Here is a 23,937-nt window from a genome sequence, read left to right on the forward strand (position 1 = left end):
TGGCATGCCCTTTATGGCCACACATAGGTGGCATATGAAGTGGCAGTGGGGGGTATTGTTGGAGGCAGGTGTCAGGGTCACCTATCCTATTAAGTGCCAGCTCTTCGGGTCAGGGCCACTTTCCTGGTAACAGATTTCGGGCTGAATGGACACGTTTCACCCGATACAAGAGAATTACAGGGCGAGATGTGAATGTACAGGCGGCACGCAGGTTTCCCTCAGGTTGTGACTCTCCCCCTTGTCTGCCTCTCCTCCCCTCTTCGCGGAGGTTTGGGGTGGGGGGGCTGGGATCACCCCGGAGCCCGGCCTCCCCTCTCATTGGACGGCGGCAGAGAAAAGCTGTCAGCCCATGTGGCGTGGCCGGCGGAGGATGTCTGTCATTTAAATAGACGGTGCTGCTGCGAGAGAGAGGCTGAGAGCTCTGAGACATCCCAGAGACTGCACCAGCAGGGAGGCGGCACCGGAGAGACATCACCAGCAGCGAGGGGGCACAGGAGGAGACATCTGCTGCATCACCCACTCACTCATTATAAGGAGAGACAGCTCAGCACAGGCAGCAGTGCCAGGCAAAGGTAAGTGCCCCTGCCCATGATGCCACTAAGCAGATCTATGTCACCAGGCAACCTGGATCCAGAAAAAATGGGGAAGAGGGAGGGACAACACTGAGATTTTCTGCAAGGCAATGCATACCAATGTGTCCATTATCTGCCAGCGGGGATGGCATGGATGCTGGTCTGCCACGCATGATACCCACAGCATGATTTGTGCCACGCTCATTTACATTGTAGCTATGCAGGATCAATTTACTAGATGATCAATTAGGTTTTTACATTTGATCTCATTAGATTATTTATTATTTTTTTATATTGTTGTTATTATTATTTAAAATTTATTTTGCAAAATAATCATGAAATATGACATTAGATGTGCAGCGTATAATAATGCATATGGTCTGTCCATGGCAGTGTAGCTGCAAAGGGGCCCCCCCAAAGACAAGAGGGCCCTCGCCCGTAGCTTTATGTCCGCCCTTGCCTTCATATACGTGTGGAATATCATCAGTGACTATGGGATATAAGAGGATCTATGTGCTTTATGGGGCATACAAGACCCTGACCTGTTTACTGGTGTCTACAGGATCTATGTGCTGGGATATGGGATCAATTATCTATTAAAATCCCACAAAATCCCCTTTGCCATGTGATGTAGAGCCGGCCGGATACTGCACCATTGCTGATGTTTGCTTACAGCGTCGTAGCCGGTGATTTTGATATGAGTAGTAGTTGGTTACTATGTGTGTAGTACGTAGGATGCTGGGAGTCACGTTCTTTAATACATGTTGTCTTGTGTAAGGCTTTGTTCACACTCGAAATATAATAGGATACACTATTTTAGCGCAACAGAATTGTATTCTCTTTTTTGTTTTTATTCCATTGTATTCTGTGGGGGCAAAGACTGTTTAAGGCTTCGTTCACACCTGCGTTGGTGTGTTCTGTTGTTCTGCACCCATCAGAGGAGCAGAACTAGGGAATAGTGGAAGCAACGGCCGACACCGCCGACGGAAACCATTGACTTTAAGGTGTCCGTTATTTTACCGGAGAAAATAGGACAGCATGCTGCGCTATTGTCTCCGGTAATCTTGGCCCCTAACGGAGCTTCCTAACAAGGCCTAATAAGTGTGACTGGGGCCTTTGGCGTCATGCACACGACCGTAGTATTTTTCTGGTCCGCAAATTCCCGGACCGTGGTCCATATTTTGCAGATGAAATGTCATCCATAGTGCATCCGTGTGTCATCCGCAAAATGCGGAGTCATAAAAAAGTGCACGGAAAACAATGACGCTGACTTCCTGTCGTCACTTAGCAACACTTCCGCAAATTACGGATGTCAAATGGAGGTGTATCCGCAGTTTCCACGGGCCCATTGACTATGGGCAAGTCCATAGCGAATTTGCGGACCGTAATAAGACATGTCCTGAGTTTCTGCGGCTCAGATTTGCGGTCCTGAAAGAAACCGTGAATACCACGGTCGTGTGCATGGTGCCACAGCAATGAATGGGTCCGCAAATTCACCCGCAGATTTGCGGATGAATCGCGGACGCAAAAACACATTTCTTTGCATGCGGCCATAGGCCCCATGCACACGAACGTGCTTTTGCGGCCGCAATTCCCCCGAAAATCCACGGGAGAATTGCGGCCCCATTCATTTCTATGGGGCCATGCACACGACCGTAGTTTTTGCAGTCTTTGCACGGCCCAGGAGCCCGCACCGCAGAAAGAACGGGCATGCCTTATTACGGCCGTGATTTTCGGGTCGGCTGGCTGCGGACTGTCAGCCGCGAGCCGCCCGCAAATCGCGGGCCATGCACGTGGCCGCGGCCATTATTTTCAATAAGCCCGGACCGCAGAAGACGGCCTTAATAAGGCATGTTCGTTCTTTCTGCAGTGCGGGGTCCCGGGCCATGCACGGACCGTAAAAACTACGGTTGTGTACATGGCCCCATAGAAATGAATGGGGCCGCAATTCTCCCGTGGATTTTCGGGGGAATTGCGGCCGCAAAAGCACGTTTGTGTGCATGGCGCCTTAGGCCTCATGCAGACGACTGTGTTCGGTCTGTGATATAGAATCCGCATGTCAGTGCGGGACAGTACTCCCACGGAGAGGCAGGGACACCTAGCGTTATACATAACTATGAGGTTAGGAGCCCTTCTCCCTGAACTGTGTTCAGTCGTGGATGTGCGGCCGACATGCGGACCGTATATCATGGACTGAACACGGTCGTGTGCATGGGGCCCCTTAGACATAAGCTTTTTGGGTGGCAGATAACTCATATATGGCGGATAAGTCTTGATCGTTTTCTCTAGTTAAAAAAAAAACAATAGGGAATTGCTATTTATGCACAAGTGTAAGATAATGGAGATCTTCCTCCAGTGCCAAGGGGATTTGTGTGCTTTATCATTCTTCATGAAGGAATCAGTTCATAGACCCCCACCAATGTTATCTGCTGACATCTCAAGGAATCACCAAAAGGTGGAGCTCCCCTTTAAATGACAAGTTCATAGACCACCACTGTTTTTACTCCTAGAGAACTGATTTAAATGGAGGAAACTTCTGGGGAAAAAAACACTTTTATTTAGTTTTATAAAAGACAAAGGTTCTTGGAGCTAAACCCAGAATTTTCGGTAGCCAGAAAATAAAAACTTCCATATACATCAATAGGAAACGGCCAAAAAGTTACATAGGAACATTGGTCACCTGGAACTTGTCCAGTCCTGACTGAACCTTTTAATGAGTGACATGTAGAGTTCTTCTTTAACTTATAAGTCAGGCTCACATGGGTTTATGCCTTTTAGTGACAGCTGGGAACCTGACCGTAGTTTATCTTAGGTGTGTCAGCATTGTTCATTCATTCATTCAAACTAATATTGGTTAACTCATTCTTTTCACACACCTCTCAGATGCGTCTCACAGAGATGTCATAACAGTCACGTCATTGGGTTAAGGAAATGGGAACCCCTCCGATGTCTAGAATAAACAGGCCTCGGCAATTGGAAACCACTCTTGGGCCCTCTAATGAATGTTATTACCGGAATACCCCTTTAATATAGGTACTTTGTACAATGTACAGAGGCTCGGAAGGATCGAATAGTGACGTCGTTACCTCAGAGGTTGACTCGATCACTGGCCACAGTGAATATCCTGTCTAAATTTATATTATTCTGGATTTATTCAGGGAAACTATTTCTATTTGTCATTAAATCTGGACCTGCCAGGCTTTGTAGGGCACGATTAATCCCGTCTGAATCCTGCGTAACATCATTTGTTTCCTCACAGAGGAGGCATTTTCCTCGCTGCCATCTAGAAGCATGTATGTGTTAAGATGGAGCTCAGCTCCTTAGTCACAAAATGCCTTCCCTTGACTGTAACACGCTCCTCCATCCTAAGGGGCCGAGTCTCATTCCAATTCACAGCTAAGAGTGAACTAGGCCACAGTACGGCCATGGGAAGAAAGGCCCCTTTGCTAATTCAACACGGCTTTGTGTTTGTTTCGGAGGGATAAATTCATCCCCTCCCCTCCTGAATTAGGATGGCGAGCTTTCTCTGTAACACAAATATTAGATAATATGATATATAAATTACAATGTAATGCAATATAATATACTGCACTATACTATGATATATAATATACGGTAAAATACAATATAATATACTGCACTATACTATGATATATAATATACTGTACTATACTATGATATATAATATACTGCACTATACTATGATATATAATATACAGTAAAATACAATATAATATACTGCACTATACTATGATATATAATATACTGTACTATACTATGATATATAATATACTGCACTATACTATGATATATAATATACAGTAAAATACAATATAATATACTGCACTATACTATGATATATAATATACTGTACTATACTATGATATATAATATACTGCACTATACTATGATATATAATATACAGTAAAATACAATATAATATACTGCACTATACTATGATATATAATATACTGTACTATACTATGATATATAATATACTGCACTATACTATGATATATAATATACAGTAAAATACAATATAATATACTGCACTATACTATGATATATAATATACTGCACTATACTATGATATATAATATACTGCACTATACTATGATATATAATATACTGCACTATACTATGATATATAATATACAGTAAAATACAATATAATATACTGCACTATACTATGATATATAATATACAGTAAAATACAATATAATATACTGCACTATACTATGATATATAATATACTGTACTATACTATGATATATAATATACTGCACTATACTATGATATATAATATACAGTAAAATACAATATAATATACTGCACTATACTATGATATATAATATACTGCACTATACTATGATATATAATATACTGTACTATACTATGATATATAATATACTGCACTATACTATGATATATAATATACAGTAAAATACAATATAATATACTGCACTATACTATGATATATAATATACTGTACTATACTATGATATATAATATACTGCACTATACTATGATATATAATATACAGTAAAATACAATATAATATACTGCACTATACTATGATATATAATATACTGTACTATACTATGATATATAATATACTGCACTATACTATGATATATAATATACAGTAAAATACAATATAATATACTGCACTATACTATGATATATAATATACTGCACTATACTATGATATATAATATACAGTAAAATACAATATAATATACTGCACTATACTATGATATATAATATACAGTAAAATACAATATAATATACTGCACTATACTATGATATATAATATACTGTACTATACTATGATATATAATATACTGCACTATACTATGATATATAATATACAGTAAAATACAATATAATATACTGCACTATACTATGATATATAATATACTGCACTATACTATGATATATAATATACTGTACTATACTATGATATATAATATACTGCACTATACTATGATATATAATATACAGTAAAATACAATATAATATACTGCACTATACTATGATATATAATATACTGCACTATACTATGATATATAATATACAGTAAAATACAATATAATATACTGCACTATACTATGATATATAATATACTGCACTATACTATGATATATAATATACAGTAAAATACAATATAATATACTGCACTATACTATGATATATAATATACAGTAAAATACAATATAATATACTGCACTATACTATGATATATAATATACGGTAAAATACAATATAATATACTGCACTATACTATGATATATAATATACTGCACTATACTATGATATATAATATACGGTAAAATACAATATAATATACTGCACTATACTATGATATATAATATACGGTAAAATACAATATAATATACTGCACTATACTATGATATATAATATACGGTAAAATACAATATAATATACTCTACTATACTATGATATATAATATACGGTAAAATACAATATAATATACTGCACTATACTATGATATATAATATACGGTAAAATACAATATAATATACTCTACTATACTATACTATGATATATAATATACGGTAAAATACAATATAATATTACACATATATATATAAAGAGAGGTACATGATAGTCTGACTGGATATTGTTTCTTAGGTAAACTAGAATTGATTTAGTTTGATTTTATAATCTATTTCCGCCTGTTCTTCAAAATTGTATTTAGCTGTTTCTAGGAAAGCCGTCATTCCTACTCCTGGCCTAGATATGCGGCTGTACATCCATCCCCCCACCATATCACTGCGTAGCTACGTTTATAGGACATTGGGTCAGCTAGGTGGGAGCCCATTTAAAGACTATGTACACCTTTGTATCATGCGCTGAGACCTGAATCCGTCAGTTCAGCGGGACTGACGGGTTCAGGGACAGCGGGTCCTGCTTGTCTCTATATTGTATACATGTATAGAAATGTAAGAATGTAATGGACGATGTGTCAAATAATTCAGATCTGTCTCTACAGAGTTACTATATCTATTGGAAGATGTGGTTGCACCATGCACCTCTATTGTTATAGGATTATAATCTCTACTTGGTTGACCTGTTTTGTTTTTTTTATAAGTATTGTCTAAGAATGTTGTGGATTATGTATTTTACCATATAGGTCTGTCCCTATAAGATTATAATGTAGTGGCTGTTGTGCTGTATTGTAATCGTAAAGTGGCCACAGATGTAATATTACAACCATAATCGATTGGTAACTATTATTGTTATGTCAATGGTTCAGAAACCACGACGTTCCACTGATGGGAATTATTATAAGTATTAGGCCTGATTCACATGAGCGTTGAATATGTCCATGTGACGGCCATTGAAACAACCACCGTCACACGGACCTATGTAATTCAATGGGGTCGTTTACACGGCCTTTGTTTCAACGGACTGTGTGAAGGGTCCGTTGAAAAATAGAACATGTCCTATTTTGTATTCAGATTGCTGTTTGCAATGGATCCAAATGGTCCCACATATGGTCACCTCTAGATGGTTGTGGATGATTGAATACATTTGCCTCTGTAAGGCCTAGTTCACACTGAGTTTTTTGGCGAGGAAACGGTGGCCGAAAAACGCTGCAAATAACGTGGCAAAGAGAGTGCATTCAGGTCAAAATCTGACTCAAAATTACTTCAGGAATTTTGAGGCCGATTTTTCTGCCGGCAAAAAACTCCATATGAACATACCCTAATAGGATCATTTTTGAGAATTTAGTAGACTATGGACTCTGAAATCTTGCCGTCTATTATTTGAGAATGTTGGGAGTGTGTCGTTGAGTTTGCTCTGTAGAGTAGGAACATTCTCTAAATGTGATGCAAAATGGGTCTAATTTTGGTTCTAGGCTGTAATCTGAATATTTTAAGGATGATATGTTGACAAAATATCCTATGGGCCACATCATAAAGACAACACACATCTCAAGGAAGGCCATTGCCGTGTAAACCAACAGCATCACAGCCCAAGTCCCATCTTCTACATGTGAGTCAAAGATCATCTTTAGCACCGTAGTGGCGAAATCATCTTCAGACGACCTCTGGTGCTAAAACTTCTGCTTTATCGTCCTCAAAATTCCATACATTTTAGTGATTTCAAATGAAATCTGGGATTATATTTGGCCTTATGTTGGAACAAGATCTTCTACAGAAACTGAATTAGCAATTTTGGTTGTAGTGGAATGCAAGTATGGAGATATAGAAGTCTCTCATCTGGAGAAAAGAGAGGAGCCATAGGGATTCTCCCTCCACTCAAAGAATATAGACGGGGTTAATCTTTAATAGTGCCGCAACTCTAACCCTACAACACTGCTGATCTGGGAAAAAGGAGGCATGGCTGTTTAGGACGCACAATTGGTCTGGTGGCGGGGGTCTGCAAGATTTGGATCTGTTGTCACCACCATGTAAAGATTGAATTAGACTCTTTTCAACCTCTGCTACTTAGAGGTACAGACGTGCTGCGTGTGGGTTACAATATTTTTGTACTATGTACATAAAGACATTTGTACACTCATCCCATTTGACTTCAACTGAAGAAATGGATTTAGCAATGCTAGTTGAGTAACACGTGTATCCATATCATGTTCAACTATTATTGTGCCAGCATGCTTCCAGTAATATTTATCCCCTTTTGTAAAATCATAATGATTGGTGAAGAACCTAAAGCGCTGCGACCCCTCCTGTAGCATAATACAACAAATTGGATTTTTGAGTCCCTCAAGGATCAATCGTAGGGTCTTCTCTGTCACTCCTGTGGTCAAATGAGTTGGACCTGTTGGCCTAAAGATAAGCTCCTTCAAGTCCACTTTTGGTTTTACTGTTCCTCTGTCCTTCATTGGAAGTTCCTTGTATGAACTGGAGAATTATGAGTACCTAATAACATCTTCATGAGCTTGGTCAACTTAGGCTGGGTTCACACACCCTATTTACGGCCGTAATTCGGGCTTTTTAACCTCGAATTACGTCCGAAAATACGTCTCCAAAGCGCCGGCAAACATCTGCCCATTCATTTGAATGGGTTTTACGATGTTCTGTGCCGACGGTCATTTTTTTTACGCGCCGCTGTCAAAAGACGGTGCGTAAAAAAGACGCCCGCGTCAAAGAAGTGCCTGTCACTACTTGGGACGTAATTGGAGCCGTTTTCCATTGGCTCCATAGAAAAACAGCTCCAATTACGTCCGTAATGGACGCAGCGAAAAACGCCTGCAACATGCCATTACGTCTGAAATTCAGGAGCTGTTTTCTCCTGAAAACAGCTCCATAATTTCAGCCGTAACGGACGCTGTAGTGTGAACATATCCTCAGGGTATGTGCACACGATAACGTCAATTACGGCTGAAATTACGGAGCTGTTTTCAGGAGAAAACAGCTCCTGAATTTCAGACGTAATTGCTCGTACTCGCGTTTTGCGAGGCATCCATTACAGACGTAATTTGGAGCTGTTCTTCATTGAAGTCAATGAAAAACGGCTCAAATTACATCCCAAGAAGTGTCCTGCACTTCTTTGACGAGGCTGTTATTTTACGCGGCGTCTTTTGGCAGCGACGCGTAAAATTACAGGTCGTCGGCACAGTACATCGGCAAACCCATTGAAATGAAAGGGCAGATGTTTGCCGACGTATTGGAGCCGTTTCAGGCGTAATTCGAGGCGTAAAACGCCTCGTTTACGCCTGAAAATAGGTCGTGTGAACCCAGCCTAAGTCTTCTACGTCTGGATAAAACTTTCAAGATGAAAGTCCTGTTTAAATCAGAACAGAAGTTTAGCTCCTTAAAAAGGGAACTTCACGTAAGGCCTCATGCCCACTTCAGTTTTTTTCGTCAGGATGCTATCCCTTGTTTTAACTGATATCACCCTGACACATTAATTTCAATGGGGCCATGCACACTTCCGTTGTTTTAACGGAACAGTGCGGCCGTTCCGTCAAACATAGGACAGGCCCTACTCCTGTCCGTTATTGACGGAAGAGTCTCGGCCTATTCATTGATTTGGTCCGTGAAACAACGGTCTACACACGGAAGCCATCCGTGTGCGGTCCGTGTTTCACGGAACCATTATTAGCTGCCATACACCGGCCGACGGAAGTGGGCATGAGGCCTAATTTTTAATCGGAATTCCCCTTAAAATGATGGATTAGTAGACATAGGGAGGCAAAGACAAGGAGGATTATTCTACTCTGTTCTTTTTGAATTGTTCTAGTTTATATCATCTTGGGCAGAATGATAAAAGCTAGGGATAATTTAAAAGAAAGCATGAATATAAGCGTGCATTGTAATTGCCGTTGGAAAATTCGGTTTCCTAGAGATTTACGCACACCCTTTGGGAATCCTTGTCCTGGAAACACAAGACATTGTATCTGCTGGTGGAAATATGGTGGGCACGGAATGTACTTGAAAGGCTGCCAGCTCAGACGCTATCGTTTCTTAAGTCTCATGAGTTGCCGGAAACTCCTCTCGGGAAAGCCCTTTAGTGCCTTGGCCTGTCTACTCATACCCCTGTGACTCTTAGTACACCTGTGGTTCCAAAATTTGGGTTTTTGATTTCATGTTATTGCCATTGTTTTTGGATCTTGTAATGTTTTGTTAACATGTTGTAGGACCCAAAACATATTGCACATCTAACAGGAGACAATAAGAACCAAATGTAGGATGTCATTTACTTTGTTAGATGCCAGAGGGAGTCTGTCCAGGGCCTGTATTTAAGGGATTGACCCAGCATTTGTAAGCATGGTCCCCTAAACTAGGCACCATAACCCTGCCTACAGTGTAAGGCTTACGAGAGGTACAGTAAAATAAGTAGATAAGTATTTTGTTGTATTTATTATTTGATTTATGTTTCTAATATAGCACCAACATATTCTGCAGCGCTCTACATAAGTTGTCATCACTCACTGTCCCCAATGGAGCTCACAATCTAAATTCCCTATCAATATGTTTTTCAAGTATGGGAGGAAACTAGAAGAAATCCATGCAAACACGGGGAGAACATACAAACTCCATGCAGATGTTGTCTTAGGTCAGATTTGAACCCAGGATTCCAGCACTGTAGGACAACCTTGCTAACCACTGAGCCTCCCTGCTGCCATGGTTTCAGAAGGCATGGTTATAATGGATCGTGAAAATGAGCACGATCAACGAGACCGCTCGTTGATCGCCGCTCATTTGCTCCTTTCACAAGGAGCAATGATTGCTTATGTATGGGGATGAGCGATCGTTACCATGATCGCTCGTGCCCATGCATTTCCATCATGTCGGCAGCACATCTGCTTGTTTACACAGGGAGATGTGCTGCCAACAACGATAATATTTAATTCTGCATAAGCAAGCAGATCAGCCGCTGAACGCTTGTTTGCCCAATCATTGGCCTGTTTAATAGGACATTAACACTACAAAAGTTGCCTTATCTGCATGGACTGGGTCAAACACCCCCTTGTTAACTAAAACAATAAACCCATTGTAAATAAGAACTTTGGACAAATTCGATGGCTGAATACTTATTTCAAACAATTAGGATTTAGGAAAAGTATATGAATATATATATATTTACAGTTGCAAGAAAAAGTGTTAATACCTTCTCCAAGAGCTAATTGGCACAAGGTGTTTCAGTTAAGGAGATTAATTTGGAAGTGTGGGTTTCACGGGTACTTTTCCCATTGAATAAAGGCACACAAGGCCTGGTTACTGACAAATCCGTTCTTCTCAAGAAAGATTGGTTAGTGTGAATCATGCTTTGAGGCAATCCACTTTCAGAAGACCTCAGAAGACGTGTTATAGAGACGCTGGAAAAGGCTACAAAAGCATTACTACAAACCTGGGTGTACATCAATCCACAGTAAGACAAATTGTCTACGAATGTAGAAAATTCAGGACTGTTGAAACTCTCTAGGAGTGGGTGTCCTGTTAAGATGACTCCAAAAGTACAGCAGGCAATCCTGAAAGAGGTGAAAAAGAACCAAAGGGTAACAGCAAAATACCTACTTAAAGAGGCTCTGTCACCAGATTTTGCAACCCCTATCTGCTATTGCAGCAGATAGGCGCTGCAATGTAGATTACAGTAACGTTTTTATTTTTAAAAAACAAGCATTTTTGGCCAAGTTATGACCATTTTTGTAGTTATGCAAATGAGGCTTGCAAAAGTCCAAGTGGGTGTGTTTAAAAGTAAAAGTCCAAGTGGGCGTGTATTATGTGCGTACAAAGGGGCGTTTTTAATACTTTTACTAGCTGGGCGTTCTGATGAGAAGTATCATCCACTTCTCTTCAGAACGCCCAGCTTCTGCCTGATCACTGCTGTGTCGTCACTGACAGGTCCTGCATCGTGTCAGACAAGCGAGGACACATCGGCACCAGAGGCTACAGTTGATTCTGCAGCAGCATCAGCGTTTGCAGGTAAGTAGCTACATCGACTTACCTGCTAACGCCGATGCTGCTGCAGAATCAACTGTAGCCTCTGGTGCCGATGTGTCCTCGCTTGTCTGACACGATGCAGGACCTGTGAGTGACGTCACAGCGTGATCTGGCAGAAGCTGGGCGTTCTGAAGAGAAGTGGATGATACTTCTCGTCAGAACGCCCAGCTAGTAAAAGTATTAAAAACGCCCCGATGTACGCACATAATACACGCCCACTTGGACTTTTACTTTTAAACACACCCACTTGGACTTTTGCAAGCCTCATTTGCATAACTACAAAAATGGCCATAACTTGGCCAAAAATGCTCGTTTTTTAAAAATAAAAACGTTACTGTAATCTACATTGCAGCGCCAATCTGCTGCAATAGCAGATAGGGGTTGCAAAATCTTGTGACAGAACCTCTTTAAGACTCTACAAGCTGCAAAAATCTCTGTTGATGGGTCCACTATTAAAAACATTCTGAAATAAAATGGTGTTCATGGAAGGACACCATAAAGAAAGCTGCTGCTGTCCATAAAAAAAAACATTGAGGCCCGTCTCAAGTTTGGCCGAGACAGCCTGGATGTTCCACAATGCATCTGGGAAAATTTTCTATGTACAGATATGGCAAAAGTGGAACTTTTTAGCACAGATACACACAATACCATGTTTTGCGGAAAAAGAACACTGCACACCAACACCAAAACCTCATCCCAACTGTGAAGCATGGTGGAGGGAGCATCATGGTTTTGGGCTGAATTGCTGCCTCAGGGCCTGGACGCCTTGCGATTATTGATGAAGCAATGAATATAAGGGCAGCAGTCCATGACCTCAAGCTGAAGAGACGTTGGTTAATGCAAGACATTGACCCAAACACACAAGTAAATGAACTAGAAAATTGTTGAAATTGAGAAAATTGGTGTTTTATTATGGCCAGGTAATAAACCTGACCTTATCACTATCGAGATGCCGTGGAATGACCTGATAAGGCCTTTGTACGTAAGCCATCGAAGAAATATTGGAGAACTGACACACATTTGTAGACAGGAATGGTCCAAAACATCTCCTCAACGTTGTGCAAATCCTATTTGCAGCTACAGGAAACATTTGGTGGAGGTGATTTCTGCTAAAGGAGGATCTAGAGGTTATTAAATTCAAGGGTTCACTTACTTTTTCCTGCACTGTGGATGTTTACTCTATGTCCTAAATAAAAGACAAGAACATTACAACTTTTTGTGTACTATTAGTTTTGTTAGATTGTGTTTATCTCGAATTGTGACTTAGATAATAACAATCAGATCACATTTTGTTAGTAATTAACGCAGAAATGCAAATAAATCTCAAGGGTTCACTTAGCTTTTCTTGCAACTGTATATATATATATCTATATCTATACATATATAGATATAGATATATATCTATATATATATACAGTCGAGTCCCATTATTATGACCACCTGCTAATATCCAGAGTAACCGCCGTGTGCAGCATGGACAGCAGCTAGACGAGCTGGGAGTGACTCAATAAGGTGCTGGTCGGTGGTCTCCGGTATCTGGCGCCAGGCTGACTGCAGTGCATCACATTTACTGGAGGGTGCGTGGGGAAGGAGCCATAGAGCGAACAAGATGATCAAGGTTGTTCTACAGATGCTCAATAGGGTTCAAGTCTGGCGAATCATGGGGCCAATGTAGTGCTTGGAGGTCTTGGTCGTGCTCTTCCAACCACTGTCGGACATTTGTAGCTGTGCGACATGTCGTATTGTCTTGCCGGAAGATTCCATTTGCTCCAGGGAAGACATACAGCATTTATGGGCGGACGTGATCTGCAATGATGGATTCATACCCAAATCGGTTCAGAGTGCCTTCCTCATGGATGAGTGGGTCCAGAGAATGCCATGAAAAAATCCCCCAGAGCATAACGCTGCCGCCACCAGCTTGTGTTCTTCCAGCAATGGTTGAAGGGTGTTTGTTCTCTGATGTTTCTCGCCTGACACGCCAACGTCCATCTGTTCAATGAAGCAGAAAACTTGACTCATCGGAGAAGACAACCCTTTACCAATCATCGGTGGTTCAATTCCGATATTGCCGTGCAAATTGAAACTTTTTTTTCCTCTGCACCTTTGCTAGCATAGTAGCAGTGACCATCCATCTGCGTCGGAGCCCCATACGCAGTCGGGTTCCCTGAACTGTTGTGCTAGACACATGTCTGGTAGCCCCCTGGTTTATTTTCACGGTGAGCTGCTCTACTGTAGCGTGTCGTTCCGCCCTCGCGCACCTTCATAGCCGACATTCACCTCTCACATCAATGGCACATGATGCTCTGCAGTTTCCACGACGGTTATTCCCAATGGTGCCAACAGTTCACAAATCGCCCTGTTTGAGAAATACTGCAGCTCTTGCCCGAAAGCCAATAGTCAGCCCTTTTGGTAACTCTGATAAATCGCCACTTTTACCCATGGCAACAATAGTGATATGTGATCAGACAGCTTATCGCACACCTTATATACCCACCAAGCCAGCCACGACACATCACTTCCTTCATGGGCTACGCGCTGCCGACGTCGAAAGTAGGAGGTGCTCATAAACATGTGACTCAAATGTATATATATATATATATATATATATGTATATATATATACACAGTATATATATATATATACTGTATCTATTCAGTATCAACAAACAAATGCTTTCAAACATAATAGTAGTGGTTCACATTTTTTCTTGCCCATTGCTCTATGTGACATCTGTTCAGTTCATGTATATTTTACGGATTCAATTCATGTATATTTTAGAGATTTCTACCTAGACATTGGATAGCTGTTGTGAAATTGATCTTTTGCACAACAGCTGCCAGACCCAGCTCTACTGTAAATGCGCATAGTCAGTTGGCCAAACGTTCATGACCTATTAGCAAGCGATAAGAGGCTGCCACACACCCCTAGGACTACTGATCTCATGGGGAACCAACTTAACCAACCTGTGTCCCTCAACATAAATCAAATAGGTGACAGTGCTAGTAAAAATAACATAGTCCACCAACTAACCTCTAATGTCCAACCTTTTTTCTTCCCAAAAAATGCTAAGTGGTCATGTTTTTCTCCAGAGGACCTACAGACCACAAGCCGTCCCTAGTTATGTTGGATCGATAGTACACACGTAACGTAAGTGGTCATGTTTTTCTCCAGAGGACCTACAGACAACGAGCCGTCCCTAGTTATGTTGGATCGATAGTACACACGTAACGTAAGTGGTCATGTTTTTCTCCAGAGGACCTACAGACCACGAGCTGGCCCTAGTTATGTTGGATCAATAGTACACACGTAACGTAAGTGGTCATGTTTTTCTCCAGAGGACCTACAGACCACAAGCCGTCCCTAGTTATGTTGGATCGATAGTACACACGTAACGTAAGTGGTCATGTTTTTCTCCAGAGGACCTACAGACAACGAGCCGTCCCTAGTTATGTTGGATCGATAGTGCACACGTAACGTAAGTGGTCATGTTTTTCTCCAGAGGACCTACAGACCACGAGCTGGCCCTAGTTATGTTGGATCAATAGTACACACGTAACGTAAGTGGTCATGTTTTTCTCCAGAGGACCTACAGACCACGAGCTGGCCCTAGTTATGTTATATCGATAGTACACACGTAACGTAAGTGGTCATGTTTTTCTCCAGAGGACCTACAGACCACGAGCCGGCCCTAGTTATGTTGGATCGATAGTACACACGTAACGTTTTTGGCGTAATATCCCTAACGCACCATCATAGGGGTCTGAACCTGTAAGCGTAGTGGACAGTTCTGGCCCGTGTTGGAGAGGTGAGGGAGAACATATGACTTTTAGCTGACAGGTGATTAAACCAGTTTCTATTTCCTGCCTGTTACTGAGCCTATTACTGGGGATAAAGGCACGAGCGCTATGAGTCAGACACGATCAGAAAAGATCTAAACAATTAAAATGACATTTGAGGGGAAGTAATTGAGAATGATGCCGTGTTGGGCCTAGATTAGAATATATTTCACAGAGGTTCCCAAAATAAAGTCATGTAATATTCCAATGTAATTTATGAGGCAATGTCAAGTGTGAAACATTACACCTCGTCCTGAATTCATATCTATGAAATAACCAAGTGATAAATCCGGGGTTGTCTATTTTTTTACTTTATGGGCCTGCCTGGGCCCAACAGATAGTCATCTGGTCCTATGGTAGGCCATAATGCTTCATTGTATGTGAGAAGATGCTGGTGCTTCTCACATGTTTTATTGGAGACCACTTTAAACATTGAACAGATAGAGACTGCAGAGCCCAGAACCATGTAATGATTTTTATTAAAAACTAAGAAATTAATAAAAATTAAGAAATATACAGTGATGCCATAAAAAAAGCAGTAATGTGAATGGATCCGAAACCAAAATGTGTCATTTTTGAATCTCAAAATTCTTTCACTTTTTGTCCGCAGATTAAATATGGAGGATATTGTGATAGCTGGAATAGCGGGAAGATTCCCGGAATCAGACAATCTGCAGGAATTCTGGGAAAACCTCATAGGAGGAACGGACATGGTAACAGAGGATGACAGAAGGTGGAAACCAGGTAACTGATCACACTAAGTTGTAATGGAGAATATACTCTGCGTGTATGTAAATATATATATATATATATATATATATATATATATATATATATTATACGGACAAAAGTATTGGGACACCCCTCTTAATCATTGAATTCAGGTGTTTATTTCAGTCCCATTGCCACGGGTGTATAAAATACAGCTCTCGCCATGCAGTCGCCTTTACAAACATTTGTGATAGATTGTAAAGAGATCACTAAATTTCAGCGTGGTCCTGTAACAGGACGGCACCGCTGCAACAAGTCAGTTCATGAAATTTCTTCCCTGCTAGATATTCCACCATCAACTGTGATTTTTATTATTGCAAAATGGTAGGGTTTAGGAACCAGAGCAACTCAGCCATGAAGTGGCAGACCACGTAAAGTTACAGACTGGGATCGCCAAGTGCTGAGGCGCATAGTGCATAAAAGTCGCCAACGCTCTACTGACTCAATAACTGCAGAGTCCAAGCCTCCTCTGGCATCAGCACAAAAACGGTACACTGGGAGCTTCATGGCATGAGGGCCGAGCAGCTGCATGCCAGTCTTACATCACCAAGCACAATGCCAAGCGTCAGATGGTGTGGGGTAAATCCCGCCACCACTGGACTCTGGAGAAGTGGAAACGTGTTCTGTGGAGTGATGGATCACGCTTCTCTATCTGGCGGTCTGATGGATGAGTCTGGGTTTGGTTAATGCCAGGAGAACGTTACCTGCCTAACTGCATTGTGCCACCTGTAAAGTTTGGTGGAGGAGGGATAATGCTATAGGGTTGTTTTTCAGGGGTCGGCCCCTTTTTTCCAGTGAAGGGAAATCTTACTGCTTCAGCATACCGAGACATTTTGGACAATTGTAGCTTCCAACTTTGTGGGAACAGTTTGGGGTTTGGCCCTTTTCTCTTCCTCATGACTGCGCCCCAGTGCACAAGGCCCATAAAGAGTTTGCTGTGGAAGAACTTAACTGGCCGCGCAGAGCAACCTTTAGGGTGAACTAGAACGGAGATTGTGAGCCCGGCCGTCTCCTGACCTCACTAATGCTCTTCTGGATGAATGGGCAAAAATTCTCTACAGACACACTCCAAAATCTTGTAGAAAGAGAAGAGTGGAAGCTGTTTTAGCTTCAACTCCATATTAATGTCTATGGATTTAGAATGGGATGTAATAGATGCTTCTGTAGGTGTGTAACGTCCAATGGGATTGTGGATCCACTCGGCTACTCTGCCGGAACGGAGTAGCTGCTGGCCAAACAGGTGTTAAACAGTCACAGGTAGGTGGTACCTTGGTAGCAGCTGGATATAGGCAGATAGCATAAGAAGGTGTAATGTACAGGTTTCCCAATACTTTTGTCCATATAGTGTATGTATGTGTGGGATCTATGAAGACATTACTATATATGTTATCTCTCCATCTTCAACAGTTAAGAGAAAAGTAAACTAAGCTAACTAAGCTAAAAAACAAATTGTTATTACTATTATTATTATAATATGATTTTTGCACGTTTTTCCAGGACTATATGGACTACCAACCAGAAATGGAAAAATCAAAGAAATCAACAAATTTGATGCCTCATTTTTCGGAGTCCACCCTAAGCAAGCTCATACCATGGACCCACAGTTGCGCATACTTTTAGAAACTTCATATGAAGCCATAGTAGATGGAGGTGAGATTTGGATTATGAGGGAACTCGTAGTGCTGAAATTCAAGTGTCTTTTCAATAGGTTTATTCATTTCCCTGTTTCAAACATGAAATTAGGGGGCTGCCATTCATTTGTGTTCACGAGTAGATACTTATTTTGCGAGAAAAAAACAACCCATTACGTAAATTAAATTTTTTTGTAGCCATGCGTTGCTTGTTCTGAAGTAGAGAATTGACCCGATTCACACAGGGATTAAGCCAATCTGAGTTTAATCCCTGTATGGCTGAACCCCCTTCTAGGATCAGCCACCGTCACTTAACTTTTTACAAATATTTGTTGAGGGCAATAATTGGACAATAATGGATCTGCTTCATGCAACTCTGATTTTTTTGTAAAAAATTATTTTTGGAATGGACATTTTAGAATTGAAATCAATATAAAGCTACAAATAAAAGTAAAATATATTACCAAATTTTAACCTTCCCGTGGGTTTCAAAAATAAAGCCATATTTTATTCACATTTTTAACCCCGAAAACTTTACTTGTAGAATTGTTTCACATCCTTATTTCTTTTCATTTAGGTATGAACCCATCAGATCTACGTGACACAAACACCGGTGTCTGGATAGGTGTTAGTGGTTCAGAAGCGGCTGAGGCCTTTAGTCGAGATCCAGAAAAGCTGCTTGGGTACAGCATGACTGGATGCGAACGTGCCATGTTTGCCAATCGTATATCATATTTCTTTGACTTTAAAGGTGGGTCTCGACTATGTTGTGTGTCTATAATAACAAAGACTTTTTATATATATATATTTTTTTTACATATATGTATGATTTGTTTTAGGTCCAAGTATGGCTATAGACACCGCATGCTCATCCAGCTTATTGGCTTTAGAAAATGCATACAAGGCGATCTACCATGGACAGTGCAATGCTGCCATCGTTGGTGGAGTCAATTTGCTGCTGAAACCCAACACATCAGTACAGTTTATGAGGTTGGGCATGCTGAGCCCAGATGGAGCATGCAAGTCTTTTGATGCTTCAGGTAAGGGAATAGCGACTGCCTCACTATTCATTCTCACATGTCTCCAGGTCTGGAAAAATACAGTTTTTGCGTCAAGAAACCAATGCTACCAGTTGGGTACATAGAAGAGAAAGGGCACCATAGATAAAATAAAATGGGCTCCTCAATTTGGTGACGGGTTTTGCCCGTGACATTTGTTTCCCCCTTCACACCCTCTTCATGACTCTTTGACCAGTCCTTTAGAGGGGAGTCCTGTACAGGTTCTTCTCATCCAGTGGTAAAGGGGGTAGTAATAACCGTGGTTGGGCCACCTCTCTCGTGGGGCCCCATGGCAGTCACATGTATGGTATACATCCTTGAATGCAACTATTTCAATATCTTTTCATTCCTATTTGTAAATTATATTTGGGAAGTCACACCTAGGTATATTATAAGCCATATCTATTCTATACAATGGAAGTCTTCTGACATAATCATAGGTGCAAAAAACCCCGAATAATTTAAAGATTTTGATGAAACCTTAAGTCAGTAAGATTAAGAAATGTATTTACAGCCAGTGGGCAAGTCCAACACATTACATATAGCCTTGATGCATGAGGATTTTCCTATCCTCGCTTTATAATTCTCCATTGAACAAGTTCTTCAAAAGTTCAAGTTGAAACAGGTAAATGACAGCATCGTAGGATTAGCTGTCGGCTTGATTCTTTTAGCTGATGTCATTTATGCTCGTCTTATGTCCCTGCTTTAGGAAATGGATATTGTCGTTCTGAAGGTGTTTGCGCCGTCCTGGTCACTAAGAAGTCTCTGGCAAATCGAGTATATGCCACCATTGTGAATGCTGGGAGCAATACTGACGGCTATAAAGAGCAAGGTGTGTCACTTCACAGAGGTCAATGTTGTCTTCTGTGTATTCAAGGCAGCCAGTGGTTTGGTGCTATCTGGAGTCTTATAGCTTAGGGTCCTCTTACACGGCCCGACAAGGGCCGTGTAAACAAACGCCGATCAACGAGACAGCTCGTTGATCGGCGATTGTTTTTTCCTTTGGAGCTATATATGGGGAAGAGCGCTCCTTCCTACGAGCACTCGTCCCCATACATTTCTATCATGTTGGCAGCACGTCTCCCTGTTTACACATAGAGATGTACTGATGACAACGATAATATTTTAGGCTTCATAAACTATACGATTAGCCGATAAACGAGCGTTTACTCGTTCCATCGGCTGATCGTTCCCCTGTTTACACAGGGCAATGATCGGGAACGATCGTTCTGTGACTTTGCCCGATAATTGGCCAGTTTAAAGGGGCCTTTTATTTCTTTCATGTTAATGTAATACTAATTTAGAATGAAAAAAAAGCAGACCTCCGGACTCCCCCTTACTGAGGTACATTTGGGTATTAGTATGTCAATTGTCTAATGATATTCTGTTCTCTCACTATTGGTTCAGTTGCTTGTAGTTTATTATAATTTTATACTTGTTGTAAGGCAAAGATAGATGTCACCATCCCCTCTGTGACGGTGTCATCTCTACAGCATAATGGAGATCTAGTGATGTCATCAGCTGCGTGACATGTCTATTGCAAAGCAGCAGTCCTCATATATTTGTCCTACTGCCTGACAAACAATGCAAACAAATATATATATATGTACAGACTGCAGAAAATGGTGATGAAGCCTGCAGCAAAACGTTAAGAATTTGATTGCCCCTTCAATCCCATACTGGTTAAAGTGATTGTATTCAAGAATTGCTTATAATGCAATCCCTAATATAATATAAAAGGGGTGTCTAGGCGGTGCTTTACTAACATCACTTTAACACCTTCTCAGGTCTGAATAACTGTTTTGGGCTGGGATTTAGATGTTCTAAATAGTTTTGTCCTACACTACACTAGTTTGGGGCTTAAAATAAAATTTTGGATGACCAAAATAAACCTTTTGGGAAATGAATATTGATCCTGAGTAACACAGATAACTCTAATGTTGGTAATTATTGGAAACCAGAAAGGAAAGGGGCAGCAGCATTGGTGTAAATGTGCTCATTGTCTAGTTGAGCGGTCTCTGAGAGACAATGGCCTCCATCTCATCTGTATTCTACGGAGCTGCCTTCTCTGGTTAGTTTAAAATGTTCAAAGACTCCTCTGTCTTCTGCCAACAGGAGTGACCTTCCCATCCGGTGAAGTGCAGCAGCAGTTGCTGAACTCTTTGTACCAAGAGGCTGGAATCCAGTCCAGTGAGGTGGAATACGTGGAGGCCCATGGTACAGGCACCAAGGTAGTCCAACATAACAATACTGGCATAATGAGTGGTGGTGGATACAAAGGCCATTTAAAAATGCATAGACCACTAGGTGTAAAGGATTGATGCTTGAAGGTTTCTTCCGGATAGTCGTGACTTTTCTTAACATGTTGACCATATGTAGCTGTGAAGGAACTTTGGCATCTTCTTATTCCTGTTCCTTATATGTAAAATATATTTTCCTGGATGGTATATACTTTCCTCCACTTATCTGCCTACCCTCGCTGATCATGACCTTAGGTATTTAAAGGAGATTTAGAAAAACCATCTTCAAATTTCTCTATTTGGGAATTTCAAGTTAACAGAGGAAGCCCTCTTTTCAGGACTCTTATCCATTAGCCACAACAGAGTACAACTACAAAGAGCGTCTCTTGGTCTTGAGGAGCCGACGCATCCTTGCATTGCATGAATTTCCCATTGATTTCAATAAGAACAGTGTAATACCTAATTTCTCCTGTGGTGGTGCTGCAGAGTAGCTGACCTCCCCTACTGATTACAGCTGATCACTCAGTGAAACCTCTTATATAATTGGGGGGGGGGGGGCATCTTGAGAAAAAAAGGATTGTCAAAAGTGGAGAACCCATCAATGTTCAGTTTTAATTTGCCCCCAAAAATGTTATCTCGTCATACCAATACTTCACTATTATCAGCACTTAATTATTACATTTACAAACATGGTAAAAACAAATAAGAATTCAGATTCTACTGCATTTATAGGGATTGATGAGTCTGGACCAGTGATGCTCAAACTGTAGGGCGAGGAACCACCAGTTATTGGTGAGGCGCAACTGGAGAGTTAGTTTTGACAGATGTGGTCATAATCTACACAGTCCTTTCTCCAGCTGCGCCAATCTCTTAGTAACATAGTTGACTTATTCTGGGTTTAGGAGATAAATAAGAGTTAGATTAAGTCGTTTTTTTTACATTTTGGCAAGAACTTCAACCACTAGTGGTAAGGACCATATTCTTGATGGTGAAGCCCCCAGTAGAAAAGTTTGAGAAGACCTGGTCTATATAACCTGATATTGGTTCCGTTCTTGTATTTGGGCGTCTAATAATAATAAACAGAAATCATTGTTCTCTTGTATCCTGATGAAGCTATCTGGCTAAAATGCGTACAGCCTCTTGTTAATGCCCATATCTAGCTGCCATAGGATGGGCAGGCTGAGAAATAATACAATAAAACAGTATATCCCTCTGTGTCTATCAGGGCGAGTTTTCTCTACCCGGCCATACCTTCTTCCCTACTTACTGTATCCCTACCATTATTGACGGGCTGGTGAGGCAGTAAAGTGTCCGTAAAAATATTTTGGACACTAGAGTGATGTCTTTCCTATCCCACTATCTCCATAGGACCATCCACTATTTAGAGGAGATGGTCACCCCATTTTTTGGCCAGTGTGAAATCATATATATATATATTAGAAGGGACAGACAAAATAGTATGTCTTGGTGATCTTAATGGTGACGGATCCGGTGCGAATAGTTTCCGTTTGTCTCCATTGTGCAGGACGGAATCAATAGTGTAGTCGATTATGCTATTAAAGGGTCTTTACCAGTAAGCATGTTTATCACCTATATACAGGATACGGCATAAATGTATGAGCACCAGTTTCCCCCCGATAACTAGGCTGTCTCTGCTGCCCCATAGACAGTGAGTGGGTGCAGCGCACATTCGCAACCGCCACTCTCTTCAAATCCTCCTCATTACGATCGTGCAGTGAGGAGGAACAGGGGTCGGGACCACATTCTAGCGATCATGGGTGGCCCAGTGATCATACATGTATCACCTATCCTATGGATTGGTGATAAAGTGCTCTGTTGGGAAACCCCTTTAAATTAATTCCATACCTACAATGACAAATATCCAGTAGCGTGGCATACGTGATATTTTGAGGGCTCAGTTGAGCTGTGGTTCACAAGATTTTTTATTTTTAATGCATACTCAATAAAAGTTAAAAATGTTGACCGTATTATTTACTGTGATCCATTTGGCAAAACTGAAGAAACATAATTTCCCCGGATAATATCTCAATTATTTGTCTTGTCACCTTGCTCAAACACAATACAATCATATTCCATGACTTGTACAGGGAGACGGATACACGGACAGTTCACAGCCCAATGTAACCCACTCCTACCGTGGTGACACATCTCGCCTACTACTACCACCAATCTCACCAATCTTGTGTCCTGCAGGTTGGGGATCCCCAGGAAGCAAATGGGATTGCGAGTGTTTTCTGCAAGTCAGAAAGAGAACCACTGTTAATTGGATCCATCAAGTCAAATATGGGCCATCCAGAACCTGCCGCTGGTCTTGCTGCATTGTGTAAGGTGAGATGTGATGCATATTTTGAGTAATATATTGAGTTTAAT

General features: G+C 41.0%; 1 protein-coding gene across 1 annotated transcript in view; it reads left to right on the forward strand.

Annotated features, from left to right (window-relative positions):
* The first annotated feature begins 330 nt into the window (after positions 1-330).
* Positions 331-23,937, forward strand: part of FASN (fatty acid synthase) — a 65,619-nt gene continuing 42,012 nt past the window's right edge. Inside the window, exons 1-8 of the mRNA XM_075845215.1 lie at positions 331-572; positions 16,457-16,590; positions 18,115-18,267; positions 18,826-18,999; positions 19,088-19,288; positions 20,016-20,138; positions 21,422-21,537; positions 23,761-23,895. Of these exons, the coding sequence (XP_075701330.1) occupies positions 16,464-16,590; positions 18,115-18,267; positions 18,826-18,999; positions 19,088-19,288; positions 20,016-20,138; positions 21,422-21,537; positions 23,761-23,895 (1,029 nt within the window). The 5' untranslated portion in view covers positions 331-572; positions 16,457-16,463. The remainder of the gene's footprint in view (positions 573-16,456; positions 16,591-18,114; positions 18,268-18,825; positions 19,000-19,087; positions 19,289-20,015; positions 20,139-21,421; positions 21,538-23,760; positions 23,896-23,937) is intronic.

This window comes from Rhinoderma darwinii, chromosome 13 (assembly GCF_050947455.1).
Source record: "Rhinoderma darwinii isolate aRhiDar2 chromosome 13, aRhiDar2.hap1, whole genome shotgun sequence".
Lineage (NCBI taxonomy): Eukaryota > Metazoa > Chordata > Amphibia > Anura > Rhinodermatidae > Rhinoderma > Rhinoderma darwinii.